A 21,415-nucleotide genomic window follows, 5' to 3' on the forward strand; every position below is an offset into this window, starting at 1 on the left:
GGTTACAGCGCTGTCTTCACAAACAGGAAGTCTTTTGGCTGGCTGCCCAGGAAGAAAGGAGGCGGCTCCGCCCCTCTGCACGCCTTTCGGCGCCTCCCCTAGCTCCACGAGGTGTTTGGATCACCTCAAACATGGCCGCCCCCATGCTGGAGACACGAGGCTACGCCAAAATGGCGGCTCGTGCGATCCAGCAAAAAAAATGGCGGCGGCCTGTACCGAATAGCGGTGTGCTGCAGAACACACAACACCTTCTCTGCATGGGGATTTGGCGTGGTTGGCGGTACCGGCCCTGGCGGACCGCATGGCCGTTCGGAAGGCCTGCTATAGCTGGAGATTTGACTAGGAAGGCAGTCTACATGTCCGTGGCTTCTGACTGGTAGGTACTTTATTATTATCATAGTAAGATTCCCAGACTGCCACTGATTACAATCTTTTTAACCTGTATACAATTAGATTGTTAGCTCCCAAACCAAGCCTCCTGGCTTTTTGCACATAAAATCACACTCAAAGTAGGGGGATCTGTGCCATGTTATAGGAAAGAGGGGGACTCTATCTTACCATACAGAGAGGGGCCCGCGTTCACCACAAGACCCGTCAGGGGAAAAGGGGGAACATACTACTCAACATACCGGAACCAGACGGGCACCAACTCCAGACAGTACCCCTCTCCACCGGGGCGGGAGGGCTGTCGACCAATACGGACGCCGTGACTCATGGTCTTTGGCGTTTCAGCGAGACGTTTAACTCGCGGGGTCAGTCCCCCAGTGGGACTATGTCGCGGCCGACCCAGCACGGAGCTATGGCCTGCACGCGCTCGTAGGCTGAACTGGGGGTGACCACCGGATCTCAACATCCAGCCCGTCGCCCAGTTCAGCTTTCTTGCTTGAAGATCTCACAGGAACACTGGAGAAAAAAGCTGTCTAAAAAATCTTTTTAAGAAAAAAATCTTGCCAGGACCGAAGATCCCAGCAAGGTATCTAGGTCCTTACTCCTGACTAGACAGAAAAAAACTGATTTGCTGTGGCGGAGAGAGAGAGAGGATATACCCTCGGGGACTGCCCCTGGGGTGTGGCCAGAGCATTTTTATTTCCTGTCTAGTCCTGCTCCTGTGGAGGCAACATAACCCGAAGGTGCTGTATCACCGAGGACTACGTCTGTCAATGAGCGATAGAGAAATGGGATTTTTGTACTTACCGTAAAATCCAATTCTCTGAGTTCAGCGACGGACACAGCGTTCCATAAACCATAACTAGTGGGTTATATTGCCTCCTTCAGGAGAACAAAAAACACCTGGCTACACCCATAGGCTGTCCTCAGCTAGTATATAACCCCCCCTTCTCTGCTCTAGGTAATCAGTTTAGTAGCAAGCAGTATTAGAACTCCATAGAGGGGTGGGTGCTGGGTCTGTCAAACTCAGAGAAATGGATTTTACGGCAAGTACAAAAATCCCATTTTCTCTTTCGTTCCTCGACGGACACAGTGCTCCATAAATCATAACTAGTGGGACTTCCAAAAGCAGTGGCAAAAGGAAAATGAGGGTTGGGGAAAATAACCCATGGCTAAACATAAGAGCCCTTAACCAGGACACTGGAGCCTTAACCGGGTCACAGGAGCCCCGTCTAAAAAATAAAAGTTTTAAAGAAAAAACACCCCTCAAGAGGGAACATCACCTCTTCAACAGCAGCCTGCAAAACTTTGGCATCTGCAGATGCTTCTTTTGACCACAAAGTATCTACCTTTTAGAATTTTGTAAAGGTATGCACGGATGACCAAGTGGCCGCCTTGCAAACTTGCAAAATTGAAGCCTCATGGCAGAAGGCCAGAGAAGCACTCAGCTCCTGAGTAGAATGCACCGTGACAGGGAAAGGTGGAACCTGACCTTTAAAGGAATAGGCCTGAGTCACCGTCTGTCTGATCCACCTGGAGATGGTAGCCGAAGAAGCGGACAGCCCTTTTCTTGGTCCGTCCGTAACCACAATAAGCGAGTCTGACCTTCGAAAGGACTCAGTAGCTGCCAGATACACCCGAATTGCACAAACTACATCCAAGGTATGGAAGGCAAATTCTTTGGGATGAGCCGGCTTAGAACACAAGGAAGGCAACACAATGTCCTCATTCAAATGGAAGTCAGAGACAACTTTGGGGAGGAACAATGGACAGGGAAGAAGAACAACTTTATCCCTATGGACCGCTAACTAGGGACTGTGACAGGATAATGCCGCCAATTCCAATACCCTGTGGGCCGAGATAATAGCAAACAAGAATGTCACCTTCTGGGATAACGTAGGCAAGGGAATCTCCCGAATATTCTCAAATGGAGGTTTCTGGAGAACTGAAAGTACTAAATTGAAATCCCATGGCGGGAAAAGAGACCGTACAGGTGGAGCCACATGTCGAACCCCCTGAATGAAGGTACGAACTAAAGAGTGCGGGGCTAGGGGGTCGCTGAAAGAAGATTGCCAGGGCAGACACCTGGCCCCTGATGGTACTCAAGGCCAACCTCTGATCAACGTCCCGTTGAAGAAAGGTTAAGATCCGAGCCACAGAACAGGATTGAGGATGAGCGCCAATCGACTCACACCAAGAAATGTACGCTTTCCATGTACGATGGTACATCTTGCTGGAAGACAACTTCCTCACCTTCACCATAGTAGGGATCACTGATCCAGACAAACCACTATCCCTCAGTACCTGGCTTTCAATAGCTAGGCCATTAAAACCAGCGACTGCTGTAAAGCAGGATGATAGATTAGCCCTTGGGACAACTGGTCTTCTCTGAAAGGAAGCCCCCAAGGGACGTTCACAGCCACCAGGATGATTGGAAGATCCTCGTTTTTGATTCCTCATAGGAACTGCGGAAGAAGCCTTAGCCGAGGATAATACTGGCCTTACCGTGGCCCTTGGACGCCTGCGATGTCTATCAGAGGACCCCGTGACCTCGTCACAAACTTCCATATTCTTCTGTGGAGCCGAACCTGCTAAAGGAGCTGCAAGTAAGACTGTGCAAACAAAACTGTCTTGAAGGTGGATACCACCAGACTCAGAACTTGTATGTAAAATGGGAGAGAGAACTATCTGTGTGATAGCAGCCAGTGAATCACAGCCTGTGGTTCCTGAAGTTTGTCCAGACGAAGGACCACCCTGGTCAGAAAAAGAATCAGACATAAGTAAATCAATTCCCTGGAGAGGGATAGGGGGGACCATAAGTAGTTCAGACATTACCTGAACCTTTGCAGGAATTAAATCCGCACAAGGAGACTCAGGAACTAAAAAACCTGAACAGGACAAGCTTTGTCCCACTTTCTGGGTACCCTCAAAAGAAACATTTCGGGGATCTCCTTGATGCTAACCAAAGAAGTCCATGGGGCCGGAAACCAGCGAACATGTCCCCCCCACCCCAATAATGGGTGAGGGCAAACCTTCATGCTGAAGGACTCTTGTCTGCTGGTCCAGGGAAGCTAGCTCTAGGCTTACCTGACCAAGGTTGCTTGGAACCTCCCGGGGAAGATTTAAAAGATCTATTTCCCTTATTCTCCATCCCAGAAGCACAAAAGAATTTTCTATGGGCTGAGAAGGAAGGTCTCCATTTGCGGCGAAGCTCCTTCCCTTCCCTTGACTGTGGCAGGAAGGTACTCTTCCCCCCTGTGTTACTCTTATTTATGTCATCCAGGGTAGCCCCAAACAAGCGATTGCTTTGAAAGGCAGATCAATGAGGGATTTCTTAGAGGCTTGGTCTGCGGACCAATTATTAAGCCACAGCACGCGCCTAATCACCAGCGCTGAAACAGAAAGTTTGGACAGCACAGGAGCTGTATCCAAAGCTGCATCACAAATAAACTGCAGCCCATGGACCAACTGGTCTGCTAAATCAACATAAGCAGCGGGGACCTGCTCACCCCCCCCCCCCACAGGCCCTAGCGCAAAAGCTTAGCCCATTCAGTTAGGGTCTGAGACACCAGGGCTGAGGCAAAGACTGGCTGCAATGCCAATCCAGCCATAGTAAATGTAGTAATAAGTAATAAGGCACATAAACACCTTTGGAGCATGATGTGACTTGTGTGTACCAAACGACACAGCCATGTCCGTGGCTACATCAACCCCATCCTCAGTTTTTAAAGTCTCACGCACTGCAGTAATAAATGCATCTACCAACGTTATTTCATTCGCTGCTGTGACCATGGGGGAATCATAGTCACTATTGGATGGATCAGAGGGTGTGATTTTAAATCCCCCCCCTGGACGGGCTGAATCCACAGCGGCATTAGGCTCAGAACCAGATGAGACAGCCTGTGCAGGGGAAGGCAGGGGACGCTTCATCCTGGGCCTTTGCCCACACACCACTCCAACCCGGGGCACTAAGGACTGCAGGACCACCGTCAGTGCAACCATTGGAAGCTGGGGTTTTGAGGGACCTGCCCCCCCCCCACGAGGGGGTCAGTGGGGGAGATGTGATCCTGAGACTCCATAAGGCCCCCCCTCCTGAAGGTAGGACACACGTTTAGGGGAGACTCTGCACCAGTACCCCCCTGTACTAAACCCACACTGCAAACAGCAGGGCAAGCACCTAGGGGTCTCCTACACTGGGACCCCTCCATACTACCAGCGCAGGACACACACTATCCCAGGACCCTTACAGAGGCACCAGAATGTATCCAAAAAATCTCTAATCTTGTTCCGAGTGCATAAAATTGTGGCCTCATCATACAGACTGGCTCCCCGAGCCAAAGTTTATAAAATAATGAAAGCTTGAATGGAAAATTTCATTTTTTGGCTTTATAAATGCCATTATTGCTGCAGCAGGCTCTATATATGGTACAGATATGCCACATTACAGGCAGATTAAGCAGACCACCTAGACCAGTGATGGTGAACCTTGGCACCCCAGATGTTTTGGAACTACATTTCCCATGATGCTCAACTACACTGCAGAGTGCATGAGCATCATGGGAAATGTAGTTCCAAAACATCTGAGGTGCCAAGGTTCGCCATCACTGACCTAGACACTATATTAAAAGGAATTTCTCATTTTTATGATTTCACTTTAAGCATCAGTAAATCACTGCTCATTAATAAATGTTAATTACAAACTTTTTTCCATTGATACATGTCCCCCAGGGTAGTACCCAGAGCAACATACCCATTGTATGCACAATTACTTGCATATACGCCTTCAAAATGAGCACTTTTGATTTTTTCCAGTTTGGGTTCCTTAGACTTCAACGGGGTTCGTTATTCAAATCCGAACGTTTGCAATGGTTTTCTGCGAACCGAACCGGGGGTTGTTCAGCCCATCTCTATTTTTAAATGGAATTTAATAAAATTTTTTTGATAATACAGTTCTCTTATATACATCCACAAAAATGTTGTTGTATACTGTGCCTACCTGGTCTAATGAAGCAGGAACTCATGAAATCACTACATGAAACCAATTCATTTTATTATCATTTGCAGCACAGTCTGATGATATTTCCCACTTCCCTTATTTTTAATCTGGGATTCTGTTCAGTTTTTTTTTTTTTTGCTCAACTTCATTACTGATTACATAGATTCAAGTTCACTTAGGTGCAGTGCTTCACATCTGCATTTTGGGTATATCCATTACCAATGAACTCTTCCTCGAAAACACTTTACAATTACAGCAAGCAGGAAACACCACACCTGCAATGTGACTTAGACAAGGAGAATTGCACATTTGTTGGAAACTCAATCTCAACTTAAGTTGCAGCTTTACCGGTCAAGGGTAGCCATTCGTTTTCTGTATTTTCTCTAAGGATGACAACCTCTGCCCCCCCAGATGTGGCCTTTCTGCTACCTGAGCTGTACATTGATAACAGATGATTTCTCCAGGATCGAGGGTTAACCTCTCCACCATTAAACCAGACAGCAATAAGGATGTTTTTTTTTTTTTTTTTTTTTGCAGTAAAGGGAACACTTGCAAGCGCCATTAAGTGCATGTTGCTCTGTTCCCAATAATAAAAGATTCCCCTGACCTTTCCCCAGACAGATGGTCGTCATCAACCCAATCCACCCAAAAGCAAATCTATAAATAACCAAACAGGTTCTAAGCTTTCTCCATTCTTTTAGCCAGTAAGTTGACTAACTTTCCCATATTTCTGCAGGAGCACAGAGCAAAAATGCTAATAGGCATGGGGCGATTAGGTTGTGCCTAGGCCTATGAGGGAGGTAGAGCTAAAACTCCAGTTATTTGTGAACTTCTTACAATTTTTTTTCTAATTTCTTTCCAACAGATGGAGGCGATGCCAGGAAAACTTCAGAGAGACCTCTTATAAAATGATTGTGCTATTGTAATGCCATCACACAGAATTCTCCAGGAATAAATCCAAATACTCACCATATACATCACAGACCTTCCTGTCTGGAGACATCAATGGATCCCTCTGATCAGGGGGAATCTTCTGATCACATACTATGATTAACAGCAGAGAGAACAGCGCCACAAATAACTTAATGAACCCAAAAATTGAATCATAGGTGTTCAGAAAAAAGGGGATAATGTGCATGGAATAGAACAGAAAACAGTATAACAGTCCATCGATTCTATAAAGATAGTCCAAACACAGTTCCACTTTTTATGTATGACTATAAGGAGAGATAGGGAGGGATTCAACACCGGGAAGTGATAGATGGTATCCACATATGCTCCACCACGTGATCAGGGGACAGCTGTCCGCTTACCAGAGCTATTTGACCCTCACTTAAGAGTGGTCAAAAAAGCGTATGTAATGATGATAAATCCATACGATCAGCAGCAATCAATTCGATCAGCAGCACTCAATTGGCAGCAGACAGCCAGCTCCAGACAGGGATCATATCCCATATGTGTGAATTAATGTACGGTAACTACGAAACTCCCCAAAGCCAACCGCTGTTCAACCCCTTTCCACTGGGGGTAAGGGAGTGCTGAGGGGAATATAGGCCTAGCCCTCCAAGAGGCCTGGGGAAAGGAAGGAGCCCCTTGGGTTCGACTATTCTGGGGGGGGGGGGGGCACTTTCATCCTGAGACCGTCAGAGGTTTTGGGGGGACAATCTACTCACAAAGCAACGATAACAGGTGGATGCAACACCGAAACAGAACACCTCCCACCCAGGATGGGGGTGCTGTAAGCCAGGGGGAAGCTGCGACTCAGGGAGTTACAGGTCGTTGCTTTCCCAGCGAGGTGGTCCACTCGCAGGCTCCTCCCCATCAGTCGGGACACAGTCATGGTGAGGCCTAGTTCTGGACTATAAATTGGTCACGCCCACTGGCCAGGCTGGGAGACCTTAACCATATTTACTGCGGCAGTCGGCCCCGGCCAGGCAGAGTAACGTAGATCTACGTCACTCGCCTGTCACTCCTTCTAGAGCCAATAGCGGGCGAGCGCGCGCCCGCCTCGTTCACGGAGGAGTGCGGGAGTGTGACTGGCGGACCCGATGTCCGCCGGTCACACTACGATCGCCGGTACAGCGGGAGAAAGACAGAGCGGCTTATGTAAACAAGCCGCTTGTCAGTTCTCCCTGTGTAAAAATGAAGATCAAACGGTTCTACTATGTAGAACCGTTGATCTTTTTTTTTACACCAATAGGAATGTCCCACTACAGTTAGAAGCACGCCCCTAGGACACACTTAACCCCTCCCTGTCCAATACAGTTAACCCCTTCCCTGCCAGTGTCATTTTTGCAGTAACAGTGCATATATATAGCACTGATTACTGCAGTATTGTCACTGGTACCCCCATAAGTGTCAAAAATGTCAGTCAAGGGTCCGATCTGTCCGCCGCAATGTCGCAGTACCACAAAAAAAAAAATCGCAGATCGCCGCCATTACTCGTTAAAAAAAAAAAAACACCAAAAATGACAAAAATCTTTCCCTTTGTTAGTAAACGCGATAACTTTTGCGCAAACCAATCAAAATACGCTTTTTGCGATTTTTTTTACCAAACATAGGTAGCGTAAAACAAATTGGCCGAAAATGTTAAAAAATTTTGATTTTTACATTTTTTTGGGGGGAATTTCATATAAAAAAAAAGTGAAAAATATTGTTATTTTTGCAAAAATTACGCTCTTTTTTTGTTTATAGCGCGTGATCAAAAAATCGCACAGGTGATCAAATACCACCAAAAGAAAGCTCTGTTTGTGGGAAAAAAAGGACGTCAAATTCGTTTAGGTACAGCATCGCACGACCGCGCAATTGTCCGTTAAAGTCACGCAGTAAAAAAAAAAAATCGCAAAAAACCCCCTGGTCTTTTAGCAGGAAAATCCTCCAGGGGTAAAGTGGTTAAGGATCTAGATTATCCTGTGCGAAACCAAAGCCGGCTGTTGCTTGGTCCATCAGGAACTAACTTGTGCAAAAAAATTTAAAAATACCAACTAACACTAATTTCCCTGTTAAAAGCGAAGACCGGGAGCTAGGTCCTATTCCTAAAACTAGGCAGAAACAAACTAATGCTGATAGCAGCGTGTGTAGGGTTATGCCTGCAGGGACAGCCCCATAGGCCTGGTTAAGCTTTTTTCCTGCCTAGTGCCTATTCCTGATTGGAGGAGCATAACCCTATAGTCTCTGAAGAGATGGAGCTGCGTCTGCTGATGAACGATAAATTAATTTTTGATGTCAGAGAATGGGCAGACTGGCTGGCGATGATAAAAAGGCAACAGTAACTCAAAAAAACACTTGTTACAACCAAGGTATGCAGAATAGCATCTCTGAACGCACAACACATCCAATCTTGAAGCAGATGGGCTACAGCAGCAGAAGACCACAATGGGTGCCACTTCTGTTAGCTATGAACAGGAAACTACAATTCGCACAGGCTCACTAAAATTGGACAACAGAAGATAGCAAAAACGTTGCCTGGTCTGATGAGTCTTGATTTCAGCTGCGTCATTCAGATGGTGGGGGTCAGAATTTGGCATAAACATAAAAGCATGGATCCATCCTGCTTCTTATCAGCAAGTCAGGCTGGTGGTGGTGGTGTAATGGCGTGGGGGATATTTTTTGGCACAATTTGGACCCCTTAGTACCAATTGAGCATTGTTTAAACACCACGGCCTACCTGGGTATTGTTGCTGACCATGTCCATCCCTTTATGACTGCAGTGTACCCATCTTCTGATGGCTCCTTCCAGCAGGATAATGCACCATGTCACAAAGCTCCAATCATCTCACCACTGGTTTCTTCACCATGACAATGAGGTCCCTGTACTCCAATGGCCTCCGCATTTACCAGATCCCAATCTAATAGAGCAACTTTGGGATGTGTTGGAACGAGATATTTGAATCATGGATGTGCAGCCAACAAATCTGCAGCAACTGTGTGATGCTATTATGTCACTATGGACCAAAATCTGCAGAAAGTTTCCAACACCTTGTTGAATCTATGACAGGAATTATTAAGGCAGTTCTGCAGGCAAAAGGGGATCCAACCTGGTACTAGCAAGGTGTACCTAATAAAGTGGCCGGTGAGTGTATATTTGCAAATGTGTGTGGCTAAACCCTCTTTTTAACCACTTTAAGACCGGAGGATTTGGCTGCTCAAAGACCAGGCCCTATTTTGCGATTCGGCACTGCGTTACTTTAAGGGACAATCGCGCGGTCGTGCGACGCTGTACACAAACAAAATTGAAGTCCTTTTTTTCCCACAAATAGAGCTTTCTTTTGGTGGTATTTGATCACCTGTGCGATTTCTATTTTTTGCTCTATATACAAAAAAATTGTGACAATTTTGAAAAAATAATTTTTTTCACATTCTTTTATACGAAATTCTCAAAAAAAAAAATGTAAATTTAACATTTTAGGCCAATTTGATTTCTGCTACATATTTTTGGTAAAAAAAAAAAAAAAAAAATCGCAATAAGCGTATTATGATTGGTTTGCGCAAAAGTTATCATGTTTACTAACTACGGGAAAGATTTGTCTTTTTTTTTTTTTTTTTTACTAGTAATGGCGGCGATCTACGATTTTTTGCGTGACTGCGGCGGACAGATCGGACTCCTGACATTTTTGACACTTTTGGGGGTACCAGTGACATTACTACAGTAATCAGTGCTAAAAATATGCACTGTTACTGTAATAATGACACTGGCAGGGAAGGGGTTAACTGTACTGGTGATCAAGGGGTTAAATGTGACCCTAGGGGCGTGATTCTAACTGTAGAGGGGCGTGGCTTGTGAGATCATTACAGAGACATACGATCCTACATAGCAGGATCACATAGCCTCTGTGATCATCTAAGGGAGAAGGACGGACGGCTGTGTTTACATCAGCCGTCTGTCCTTCTCTGTCAGCGGCGGGAGATCGCGAGTGGCCGGCGGCCATTGGAGCCGCCGGCCCTACACACTGGCTCCCCAGCTGATGAGTGGGCGGCGCGCACCCCCTAGAGTCACCTGAGCAAGCGACGTAGTACTACGTCACTTTGCCCAGGAGCGGATGCCTGCCGCAGTGATCACCGCCGCTCCTCTCCTGGCCCGACTCCCGCTGTAACTGAATACAGCGGGAACGAGCCTCCAGTGGCGCGCGCGCGCCGCCCACAAGGGGAGGAGTCCAGCGGCGTAGGTCTACGTCGCTGGACGGAATCGAACCACTTTGCCGCAGTAGCACCAATGTGAGCGGTCGGCAAGTGGTTAAACATCTAAAAAAGCAATTCACAGTGAATTGCTCTTCAAAGGACTAGTGTGGGAGAAATTTTTCTCTCAACCAAAGTGTGAATTATACTTTAAAATTTAATTTTTTTTTAGCCCATACACATGATTTTTTATTACTACAGGATGTCAATAGAATAGCAGGGGCAAGGTCTCATAATCAAAAAGTGTCTTTAATTTATATAGCAATAAATTATAGCATGCTGGTCAAAGACTGGTCAGGTGGACTAACCCAATAATGTGCAGCGTTTGTGTGTTTAACCACTTAAGCCCCGGAAGATTTTACCCCCATTCCGACCAGGGGGTATTTTGCGATTCGGCACTGCGTGAATTTAACGCACAATTGCGCGGTCGTGCGACGCTGTACCTAAACGAATTTGACGTCCTTTTTTTCCCACAAACAGAGCTTTCTTTTGGTGGTATTTGATCACCTGTGCGATTTTTTGATCACGCGCTATAAACAAAAAAAGAGCGTCAATTTTGCAAAAATAGCAATATTTTTCACATTTTTTTATATGAAATTCCCCCAAAAAAAAATGTAAAAATCAAAATTTTTAAAAATTTTCGGCCAATTTATTTTATGCTACCTATGTTTGGTAAAAAAAATCGCAAAAAGCGTATTTTGGTTTGCGCAAAAGTTATCGCGTTTACTAACAAAGGGAAAGATTTTTGTCATTTTTGTTGTTTTTTTTTTTTAACGCGTAATGGCGGCGATCTGCGATTTTTTTTGCGGTACTGCGACATTGCGGCGGACAGATCGGACCCTTGACTGACATTTTTGACACTTTTGGGGTTACCAGTGACATTTCTACAGTAATCAGTGCTATATATATGCACTGTTACTGTAAAAATACACTGGTAGTGAAGGGGTTAACTTTATTTGGAAGGGAGGGGCTGTGTGTGTCCCTAGGGGCGTGGTTTCTACTGTGATTGGCTGTGGCTCTAGCTGTAAGGACACTGATCAACGGATCTACATACCAGATCCGTTTTATCAGTGTCTTTGCAGCGAGGAGAATGACAGGCAGTTTGTTTACACAAGCTGCCTGACATTCTCCCTCTCCCCCGCCGATCGCCGAGTGACCGGCGGACATCGGGTCCGCTGGTCACACGCGCGGGGGGGTCCGTGACCCCGGGGGGCGCGCGCTCGCTCCCTAGACCCTCACAAGCAAGCAACGTAGCCCTACGTTAGTTTGCCTGTGAGGGGCTGACCGCCGACGTAGATAGTCGTGCGGCGGTCGGCAAGTGGTTAACACACCTCAATACAGTGGTGTAAATGGGCTCTAAATTCCATCTGTTTGTGTCACACTGGAAGATTCTGTATCCACACAGATGATTTAAACCCATCTGATTACATGCTGTGGGTTACTTCCCAGTCCACATAACTCTATAAAATCAGCCCCTATGGAGGAGTCTTTCAAATGCATCCTTCTCCAAGTGTCCAGTTTGCGATAACATGCATGTCAGCTTAAATCTGTGCCTGCCTTACCTTTGTAGAACACATGCTGTAATGCCCACATCGTGTGTTTCACAGCAAAGGAACCTCTCACTTAGTAAAATCAGCATTGCTTTGTATTAAAATGCTCACAGACATGCACTTTTCTGCTCATTTGCTAGGAGCCTAGACCTTAAGGGCTCTTTCACACGGGGCGGATCCATTTTGACGGACTCCGCTTGTTCAGCGGGGATCGCTACACTAATACCCGAACAGACAGAGGACAGGTCCATCTCCACTTACTGCGCAAAGACGGAACTGTCAGAGCCCCGCTCTCCTCTATGGGGAGTTTAGATGAAAACGGACAGCCTGCCGGTTTTCATCCAAACCAACACACTGGATGGATGGTGAATGTATCACCATACATCTGTTTTCTTCGGATCTTGTTGGATCGGATGCCAGGCGGGTGTCAGACATCCACCTCCCTATACAGGAAAATGGGTGGCCCGATAAGGCCCGCCTAAAAAACAGACAGGCAGACCAGATCGGTCCGATCGTGTGAAAGGGGCCTTATTTTACAAATAATCCTCAAAGGCATGATCTATTCACAGCAGTCTTAAAGTGAAAATAAAGCTAAAAACATTTTTTACCTTAAAGTGGAGCTCCACCCAAAAGGTGAATTTTCGCTTTAAGCCCCCCCCCCTCCAAATATGCCACATTTTGTAATTTTTTGTGGGGGGTTTGGGAACAGGTACCTGCTCCCACTTCTGCTCAGACCGCCTAGTTGGCTAAAGCAGAAGTTCTCCTTTCCCCTTCCCCCCCTTGGAATCTTCTGGGACACGTCACAGGTCCCAGAAGATTGCCCGACCAATGGGGAGGCTCTGCGTGGCTCAAGCATGCGCAGTGTGCACCCGGCGGCCGCATCTCTGGACCGTTGGACGGGCGAGTGTGTGTTTATTAAAAGTCAGCGGCTACATTTTTTTGTAGCTGCTGACTTTTAATAAACACAAAAATTAGTGGATCTCCGCTCTAAAGCATTCCTTGCATTAAGGTAAAACATTTTTCCATTTCTCTGCCCCCCCCCCCCCCCCCTCCCCATGTGAAGGGGAAAAGAGGGGAGAATAGATCCAGCGCTGTGCACAGCTATATCTTTTCTTCCCTTTCTTCCTCTGCAGACAGCACTTGAGCAGCAGAAGGAGCCATTGACTCCTGCTGCTGTCATTCAAATGCAATAAAGAGGAAGTGGGGGGGGGGGGGCAGGACTACGTTCTGCTATGTAAGTGTATAGAGCGTGGCTCAGAAGACACACAAGCTCTGGAACGTACAGACACAGTGTGCCTCCATAGCAAGTGGCTTGCTATGGGGACACACAAAGAGGAGGAGGAGCCAGGATCACTGCTGGGGGACCTGAGAAGAGGAGAATCAGGGCCACTCTGTGCAATACCACTGGTGAGTATAACATGTTTGTTATTTTAATGTAAAAAGAAAAATTGACTTTAGTAACACTTTAAAACATATTTGCAGCACTGTATTTCCCCCTCTGAAATAAAGTTTGAAAGCGGCAGGGTGGATCCATTTTCTTTAAAAGACAGTTAGGCATGTACAAAATAATTAATTTTAATGACTACGTGCGATACAATTGTGTTTAAAACAATCTGGACATGTTATTAGAAGCTTTGTTCTTCAGCCTAAAGTGCCTTAAAAATGGTTCAGTTTTCCAGTCGCGGGTAGACTGCGTTCAGTTTTCCAGTCCAATAAGCACAAAAATAAATATATATATATCCATATATATATATTTAAAAGGGAACACAAAGTGTCATGTTAAGTTAGCACCTTATCCTGAACACCTTTTTTCCTTTAATATACAAGAAGGTTTCCTCTGGGTCTATTGCTTTTGGGAGCATGTCAATACTGGAAGGCTGCGGTATAAGTGGAATGAGGGTGGGAACGAACACTGAGAAGTTCTTTGTGAATACTAAAGCTCTGCCTTCACCACTCACTTTACATAGTCCGTTCCAAATCGTGGGGGCTCATCCGGGAGACAAACGCCCCAGTTTATCTGCAGGAAGAACATGTGCTTTTCGGTTTGCTGTTTTGTTTTTTGATCGCCACGTCAATAAAATTATTTAATCTTACAGGATTTAGCAATATGCCCTAAATGTTATTGTCCTCACATTTACAGGCTGTGAATTACAGTATTTCACAAGTCTTTCATTCTCAAGTCCAGCAAATAAAAACTCTTCTCAGTCTTAATTTAGGGCAGATAATGTACATTTAAGTTAGCCATAAGTTCTCTCTCATACGGAGAATGTACTGTTCAGTGCCTCAGAATAAAATCAATCTACAGTCCCTGTATGACAATGTCGCTTCAAGTTCTGCTGGTACCTTGGCTGGCGCTCCTCGGCACGTGACCAGCAAAGTACCTTTTAGCTGGCAAACACAATCCAGTCAGTTGCAGCTTTCATGATAGTTCAACATACAAAAAATACAGACGAAGCCACAAACAGCTCCAACCCTTTCATCGGAATGATGTTCCAAAATTGCTAGGAACGTTGCAACTCTCTCTCCTGCCTTGGTACAAAATGGAGGAACTGAGGAAATGACGGACCCTTAACCTGAGCGTGGGTTGCAGCTGTATACAGAATTTTTCACAAAGAAAATAAGATTTAGTTTAATTCCAGTCCTCGTTGATAGCTAAATTGAACGTGATGAAATCAACAGAGAAAGAGATGGCCGTCTGTAAAATGGGAATTGGGATACTTCAGTAAAAGTTGAGAGAACCATGCAGATGTGGAAGAGGTTGGGAGGTCCTGTGGAGATCCATGATCAACCCCCAAGGAGAATCTCCATCATGAAACTGATTCCTCCAGCATAGCAATATTCATATCCCTAAAGTCTGCATGGCGAGCATCATATGCAAGTGCCAGGCTGTGCGGGAGGCTGGTGCTTCCTATTCCTTACTGCTCCGGACTTCTCTTTGTATGCTAATGGCATCTGCTGTGAAATGTCCACCAAAGCACTGGCCACTGCTAGTCCTGGGTATAAAGGGGAAAAAATAAATAAAATCACAAAATGTAGGCACATATTACCTTCAAGATACAGAGACATCAATCTGAACTCAAAAAGTTTTTATTTTTTATTAAATATTCATGTGGCACTTGAGACAAACATTTAATTAAAACTTATACAAGCAGAGTGCAACCATCTGTCTTTTTTGTTGCCTTTATTCCTCTTGTGGCTATTTCCTCCCACTTCCTGTCCCGACAACTAGAATCCAACATGCAAAAAAGTCGGCACTCTGCTGCAGATCAATATCAAAAGTTTATTATTTAAAAGGTGTATGAATTCATACATGACAAAGGTGCTAACGCATTTTAGCTGCTGAGGCCTTTAAACACTTCAAGTGCGGAAACTGTCACCCCCTGTCCAGGCCATTTTTTCTGGTTCAAAATTTTATTGCAAATATGTAAAAAAAAAAAAAATGTTTTTCTTTGTTTTAGTTAGAACATTTTGGAAATAATCTTTCTACATAAATGTAGGCTAAAATGTATACTGTTACATTTCTTTGGTAAAATTAATCCAAATCAGTGTATGTTATTTAGTCTGTGTGAAAGTTTGAGTCTTTACCATATTCAGGAATATAGATATTTGAAAATTTGCCAAAATTGTTTTGAAAATGATGAAAGTAAATAAGCATAAGAATTAGAATTACACCGCAAAACACACTCTGCTATGCCTCCCAAGTGTGATGATAGCACATGTGAGACATTTTCAGTCTCACCACAGAGGGGCCCAAAATCCAAGGAGCACCTTCAGGCTTTCTAGGAGCATAAATTAGAGATCTGATTTCCTGACTACCCATCACATTTTAGAGGCCCCTGGAGCAGCAGGACAGTGGAAAAAATGAGGGACACTGGCTCTGCTGACGTTGGCACTAGTATGGTGGTGATCAGGACACTGGTGTGGCAGTTAACAAAACACTGGTATGGTGCCTGTGATCAGGACACTGGTATTGGGTTTGGCGGTGATCAGGACACTGATTTGACACAGCAAATGGGGGACACTGGCTCTGCTGATGCTGGCACTAGTATGGTGGTGATCAAGACACTGGTGTGAAAGTGATTAGAACATTGGTATGGTGCCGGTGATCAGGACACTGGTATAGGGTTTGGCAGTGATTAGGACATTGACTGGACTCAGCGATCACATGGTGCAGGACCAATTTCTTTTGCTCTGTACCTGGTCATATGCACTCTCTGTGAGCCACCAATAGGGGAGGACATATGGAGGTGGTAATCATAGCCTTGATATTATTAGATTAGTATACAGTACCTGGCAGAGACCCAAGGCACCCTTGTGCATGCGACAGGAATTCTCGCACACGTGCAGGACTGCCGGGGGTCTCTGCCATGTTCCAGATACCATAAACGAGTGGCATCTGTGCACAAGAATCCCTGGAGTGTGCACAGACATGTCATGGGTCTCTGACAGGTATTGAATACGAGGCAGAGATCTGTGCACATGCTGGATTTTTAAAAATGGTGGCGTGGAAGAGCAGTGGGGGAGGGCAATAAGTGGGGGGTAAAGTTCTGCTTTAATAACCTTCTGATACACATCTACAGCAGTCTTTTTTTGCATGTTGGACTTCAGATTGTTGACTAACAGGAGCCTTGTCTTGACACCAATGTTCCATGAGGGGATACAGAACAAGGGGGTAGACTTCACTCCAGCTGATTTACTAAAGACAAAGAGGCTCTTCACTTTGCAAGGGAAGTTTAGTTTTGCCAGGGAGTTTTCCCTTAATTTAGGAAATGAGGTGAATAGGATTTTTGTACTCACCGTAAAATCCTTTTTTCGGAGTCCATTGACACAGACAGCTGCAAATTCTTCACCATAGGGTTATGCTGTCCTCTACAGGAGTAGGACTAGGCAAACAACACAAAAGCTTGGCTACGCCCTGTGTGCTGTCCCTCAGCTGGCATAATCTCCCTCTCTGCTTAGAGATACAACCTTCGGGAGGAACGACGGCCGTGGTCACAGGACCACCTTATCCCTGTGAACCACCAGATAGGAAGGACGACAGGACAAAGCCACCAACTCCGATACCCTGCGAGCACCAACAAAAAAAAAAACATCTCATGTGACAGCGTAAGGACAGGGATCTCCCGTACGTTTTCAAAGGGAAGTTTTTGAAGTACCAACAGAACCAGGTTCAAATCCCAGGGTGGCAGAGGAGAACTTACAGGCGGAGTAAAAAGACGAACCCCTGAAGGCATATATGCACCAGTTAATGGGCACCCAAAGGTATCTAAAAGAAAATACTGTAAAGCAGACACTTGGCCTTGCACAGCGCTCAAAACCAGAATCTGAGCCACCAAAAAGGAACGAGGATGAACTCCCTGAATCTCACACCAGCAAATGTATGCCTTCCACATCCGATGATAAAGATTTCAAGATATAGACTTCCTCGCCTTCAAAATGGTCGTCAGAAAACACAGAGCCAGTTCACCACCTCTCAACAGCCAGGCCCATTAAGACCAGCGACTGAAAAACAGGATGGAAGATCAGCCCCTGACACAACAGATCGTCCCTTAGAGGAAGCCTCCAGGGGATGGAATGGCCGGAATCCCACTGGCCTTGATCCTGCGTAGAAGTCGCAGTAGAAGCTGGAGCAGTGGGAGGGCGTAAAACAGATGGCACCTGCTCCATGGAGCACCCAAAGCGTCCGTGGTGTCTGCCAGAAGATCTCATGATCCAACAGATCCACCTCGGAGGTGCCCCACCACCAACATATCTAATAAAACACGTCCGGTGAAGGGACCAGACCGCCTGGTCCTTTTACCCGGCTGCATCTGCACCGGGAGCCCCTGGAGCTCCTCTGATCCAGGCAAGCCTGATTGCTCAAAGCTCCAAGACTTTGATGAGCAATCTGGACTCGTTCAACTTCCAAATGCCCTGGGCCGAGTACAGCCCCAGGACCCCTCCCCACCCAGACAGACTGGCATCTGTCGTGACCAATGTCCAATGCATGGGGAGAAAGGACTTCCCCTGTATCAAGGTCAGGAAGCACAGCCACCAGACCAGAGAAATCTTGTCGTCTGACACAGACCAATCACATAGTCCAGTGACTTGGGATGCTCGTCCCATTGACCAGCATCTCCTTTTGGAGGATTCTCATGTAGAACTGTGCAAACAGAACTACCACAAAGGTGGATATTATCAGGCCCAACACTCGCATATACGCCCGAAGGGACGACCACTTGTGGGCTAGCAACAGTTGCGTCGCAGAACGCAACTTCTGCAACTGCTTCAGAGAAAAGAACACTCTTGCCAGAGCTGAATCCAGAGTCAGCCCCAGATAATCCAATCTCCTGGTCCGAACTAGGGCAGACTTCTGAAAATTCAGAAACCACCCCATCTCCCGCAAAGTCTGGAGAATAAATTCCACACTGGCCGTCAGAGCTGACAGAGACTCCGCTTGCAAGAGGAGGTCGTCCAGGTACCCCAGCACAACAATACCCCACTGATGCCGCAACGCTAAGGCCGGGCCAACACGTTCCTGAAGAACTGAGAAGTGGAGACTAGACCAAAAGGGTAACGCCACAAACTTATAGTGCTTCTTACTCACAGCAAGCGGAGGAACGCTGATGCCAGGTGCAAATAGGAATGTGAAGATAGGCATCCTGACATCTAAGAAGCCAGGGAAACCCCTTGATGCAGGGAATCCACTCCAGAATGAAACAAACTTTCCTTTCTTCCTGGGAACCATGAAAGGGTATAAATATAACCCCCCCGAAAAACCTTCTGACACCGGAAAATTCGCTGAGCCAACACCATCCTTACGCCGCCTAGGCGGTCAGTGACTCATGCCCCCCACATGGGGCACCAACTGAGGCCCACAAAGGGGGGAGGGGCCACCAACAGGACCCCGCAAGGGGGTCCTCTTCCAAGGCCCTTAAGGGGGGCCACTCGTCGCTAATGTGGGGGCCATGACCACTGGGAAAGGTGGATACCCCATAGAACCATGGCAGAAAAACCTGTCTGGGACCTTGTCCCCCCCCAAAGCCTCCCTACCAGAAGGGGGAGCCTAGTAGGCCGAGGCCTACATTTTTGGGCCGTCCTGCCGCGAGATCGCGATCCGGGGGGAAACCTGCGACTAGCCAGGGGAGCGGAGGGAAGATAGATGTCCCAGGGTACAATGGCGGCTGTAGCTGCCCCACCTGGGGCCGCCCCTTACATATTCCAGCAAGTAGGCCGCAAAGCCACGGTCTAAATTTTTGGCTTGCCCGACCGCGTGGTACTCAGACCCACGGACATCAGGCCATCCACCCCACAGGCCCACCAGCTGTCCCAAGGGGACCCAGAAAGGCAACCCACCCCATAGCAGGCCCACTGAGGATGACAGGGGGACAGCGCACCACAGGCACCAAGGGCAGGGGCACTCACAGCCTGGGCACCAACCATGCCCCCTCCGGGCAGAGCCAGCTCAATGCCACCCTAGTGAGGGGGGGAGAGAACCCCAGTGGGAATACCCACACCCCACACCGTATCCAGGGAAGGAGAGGAGAGGGCCCTTACTTACCGATCCAGAAGTGTGCGGGTAACACTCCCAAGACAGAAACCCCCTCGCCACCAAAGTGGGGGAGCTGTCCGCTAGAAGGAACGCTGCGACTCAGGATGAGACCCGGTCATATGCGACCTTGCGAGTCGTTTAACTCACAGGCCAGCCCCCATCCAGTGGGGCTATGTAGCAGCCGACCGAGCGCGGAGCTACGGTCTGCAGGCACTCGCTAGCCGGGCTGAGGGGACCACTGGAACTGCAATAGTTTAGCCAGTCGCCCAGCTTGGCAGTTGCTAGAAGATCTCCACAGGAAACTAGGCAGGGAGACTTGGTCCTACTCCTGAATTAGGTAAACAAAAAACTGAGTACATTATCTCTATTCAGAGAGAAGGATTATGCTAGCTGAGGACAGTCCACCGGGTGTAGCCAAGCTTTTGTGTTGTCTGCCTAGTCCTACTCCTGTAGAGGGCAGCATAATCCTATGGTGAAAAATATAGAGCTGTGTGTCAATGAACAGGAGAGAAATACTGTCAGATTTCTGTCTGATTTCATAGTTGCTGGTTTCAGTGACTTCCTAATGCAATCCTCATATAGATACATATAGATTGCAGTCTAGACAGGAGAAAGGGGAAGTCTGACAACAAAGCCCTGGGTTTCATTGGGATAGGAAATAAGAGGTAATGAGACAATGTCTACCCTCACTGGCAGGATCACCAGGTGAAAATAAATGGAAAAAAGAATGAAAAAAAAAAAAAAAACTAAAAAGGCAGCCTTCACATCTAAGGACTGGTAAGCTGCAATTATATTACACTTTTGTTTTTTTTAGGTTTAGATATGCTTTGTAATCAATATGAATAACCTCTCTCCCCTCTTCTGCAAATAGGACTCTAAAGCACAAAAAAAAAATCTAAACCATTTGCATACATATGATAAAGTTCCTGACTTACCAGATTGTCCTGGAGGTGGAATGCCTCCTAAACCACGAGGCAGTCGTACAAATATTGAAAGGACGGCCGCTTTGTTCCCACAACAAGGCTCCAGGGCTATGGGCTTAGGGACAGTCTGAGAAAAGAAGAAAAAGATTTGTGAGTTATTAAGATTGAATTGCCGATGATGCCATATCGCCAATATAGTCAGCACCATTCAGAATCCACAGAACCAGTGACACACCCTCTGGGTCAATGGGGAGTACAAACTAATTCTGTTTCTGGTTTTAAATTTTCTTCTCTTAACCCTTTAGGTTGAGGCTGTTTTCAGCACTGGATTTAAAGGAGTTGAAAAGTCTGTTAGGTTTTTCTTATCTTAATGCATTCTATGCATTAAGATAAAAAGCCTTCGGGGTGTAGCAGCCTCCCCAGCACCCCTAATACATACCTGTGCCCCCTCTCTATTTAGTGTTGTCCACGAGTCCCTATTCTGATTGGCTGAGAAACAGCTGCGAGAGCCAGCATCAATCAAAGTCAGTGAGCCAATCAGGAGAGAGAGAGGGGGCGGGTCTGAATGGACACGGAGCTGAAGCTTGGCTCCGGTGCCCCCATAACAAGCTGGTTGCTGTGTGTGCACTCGATAGGAAGGAGGTGCCAGGAGCAGGAACGAGGGTCCTCAGAAGAGGAGGATCTGGGCTGCTCTGTGCAAAACTGCACAGAGGAAATATAACATGTTTGCTGTGTTTTTTTTTAAAAAACAAGCGTTTACAATCACTTTAACATTAGACATAGCAAGGTGGTGTCTGCATGCAGCAGAGATGTGGATTTTTACCATTATCGCTGCACATTTTCTACCCAACAT

At 46.5% G+C, this 21,415-nt stretch overlaps 1 protein-coding gene across 1 annotated transcript in view; it reads right to left on the minus strand.

Annotated features, from left to right (window-relative positions):
* Window positions 1-14,158: 14,158 nt before the first annotated feature.
* The window catches only part of ATRN (attractin), a 444,499-nt gene continuing 437,242 nt past the window's right edge, over window positions 14,159-21,415 (minus strand). The window contains exons 28-29 of the mRNA XM_082258667.1: window positions 20,575-20,689; window positions 14,159-15,101 (exon numbers count right to left, since the gene is read on the minus strand). Of these exons, the coding sequence (XP_082114793.1) occupies window positions 14,977-15,101; window positions 20,575-20,689 (240 nt within the window). The 3' untranslated portion in view covers window positions 14,159-14,976. The remainder of the gene's footprint in view (window positions 15,102-20,574; window positions 20,690-21,415) is intronic.

This window comes from Pelophylax lessonae, assembly GCF_965119305.1.
Source record: "Pelophylax lessonae genome assembly, chromosome: 1".
Taxonomy (NCBI): Eukaryota; Metazoa; Chordata; class Amphibia; order Anura; family Ranidae; genus Pelophylax; species Pelophylax lessonae.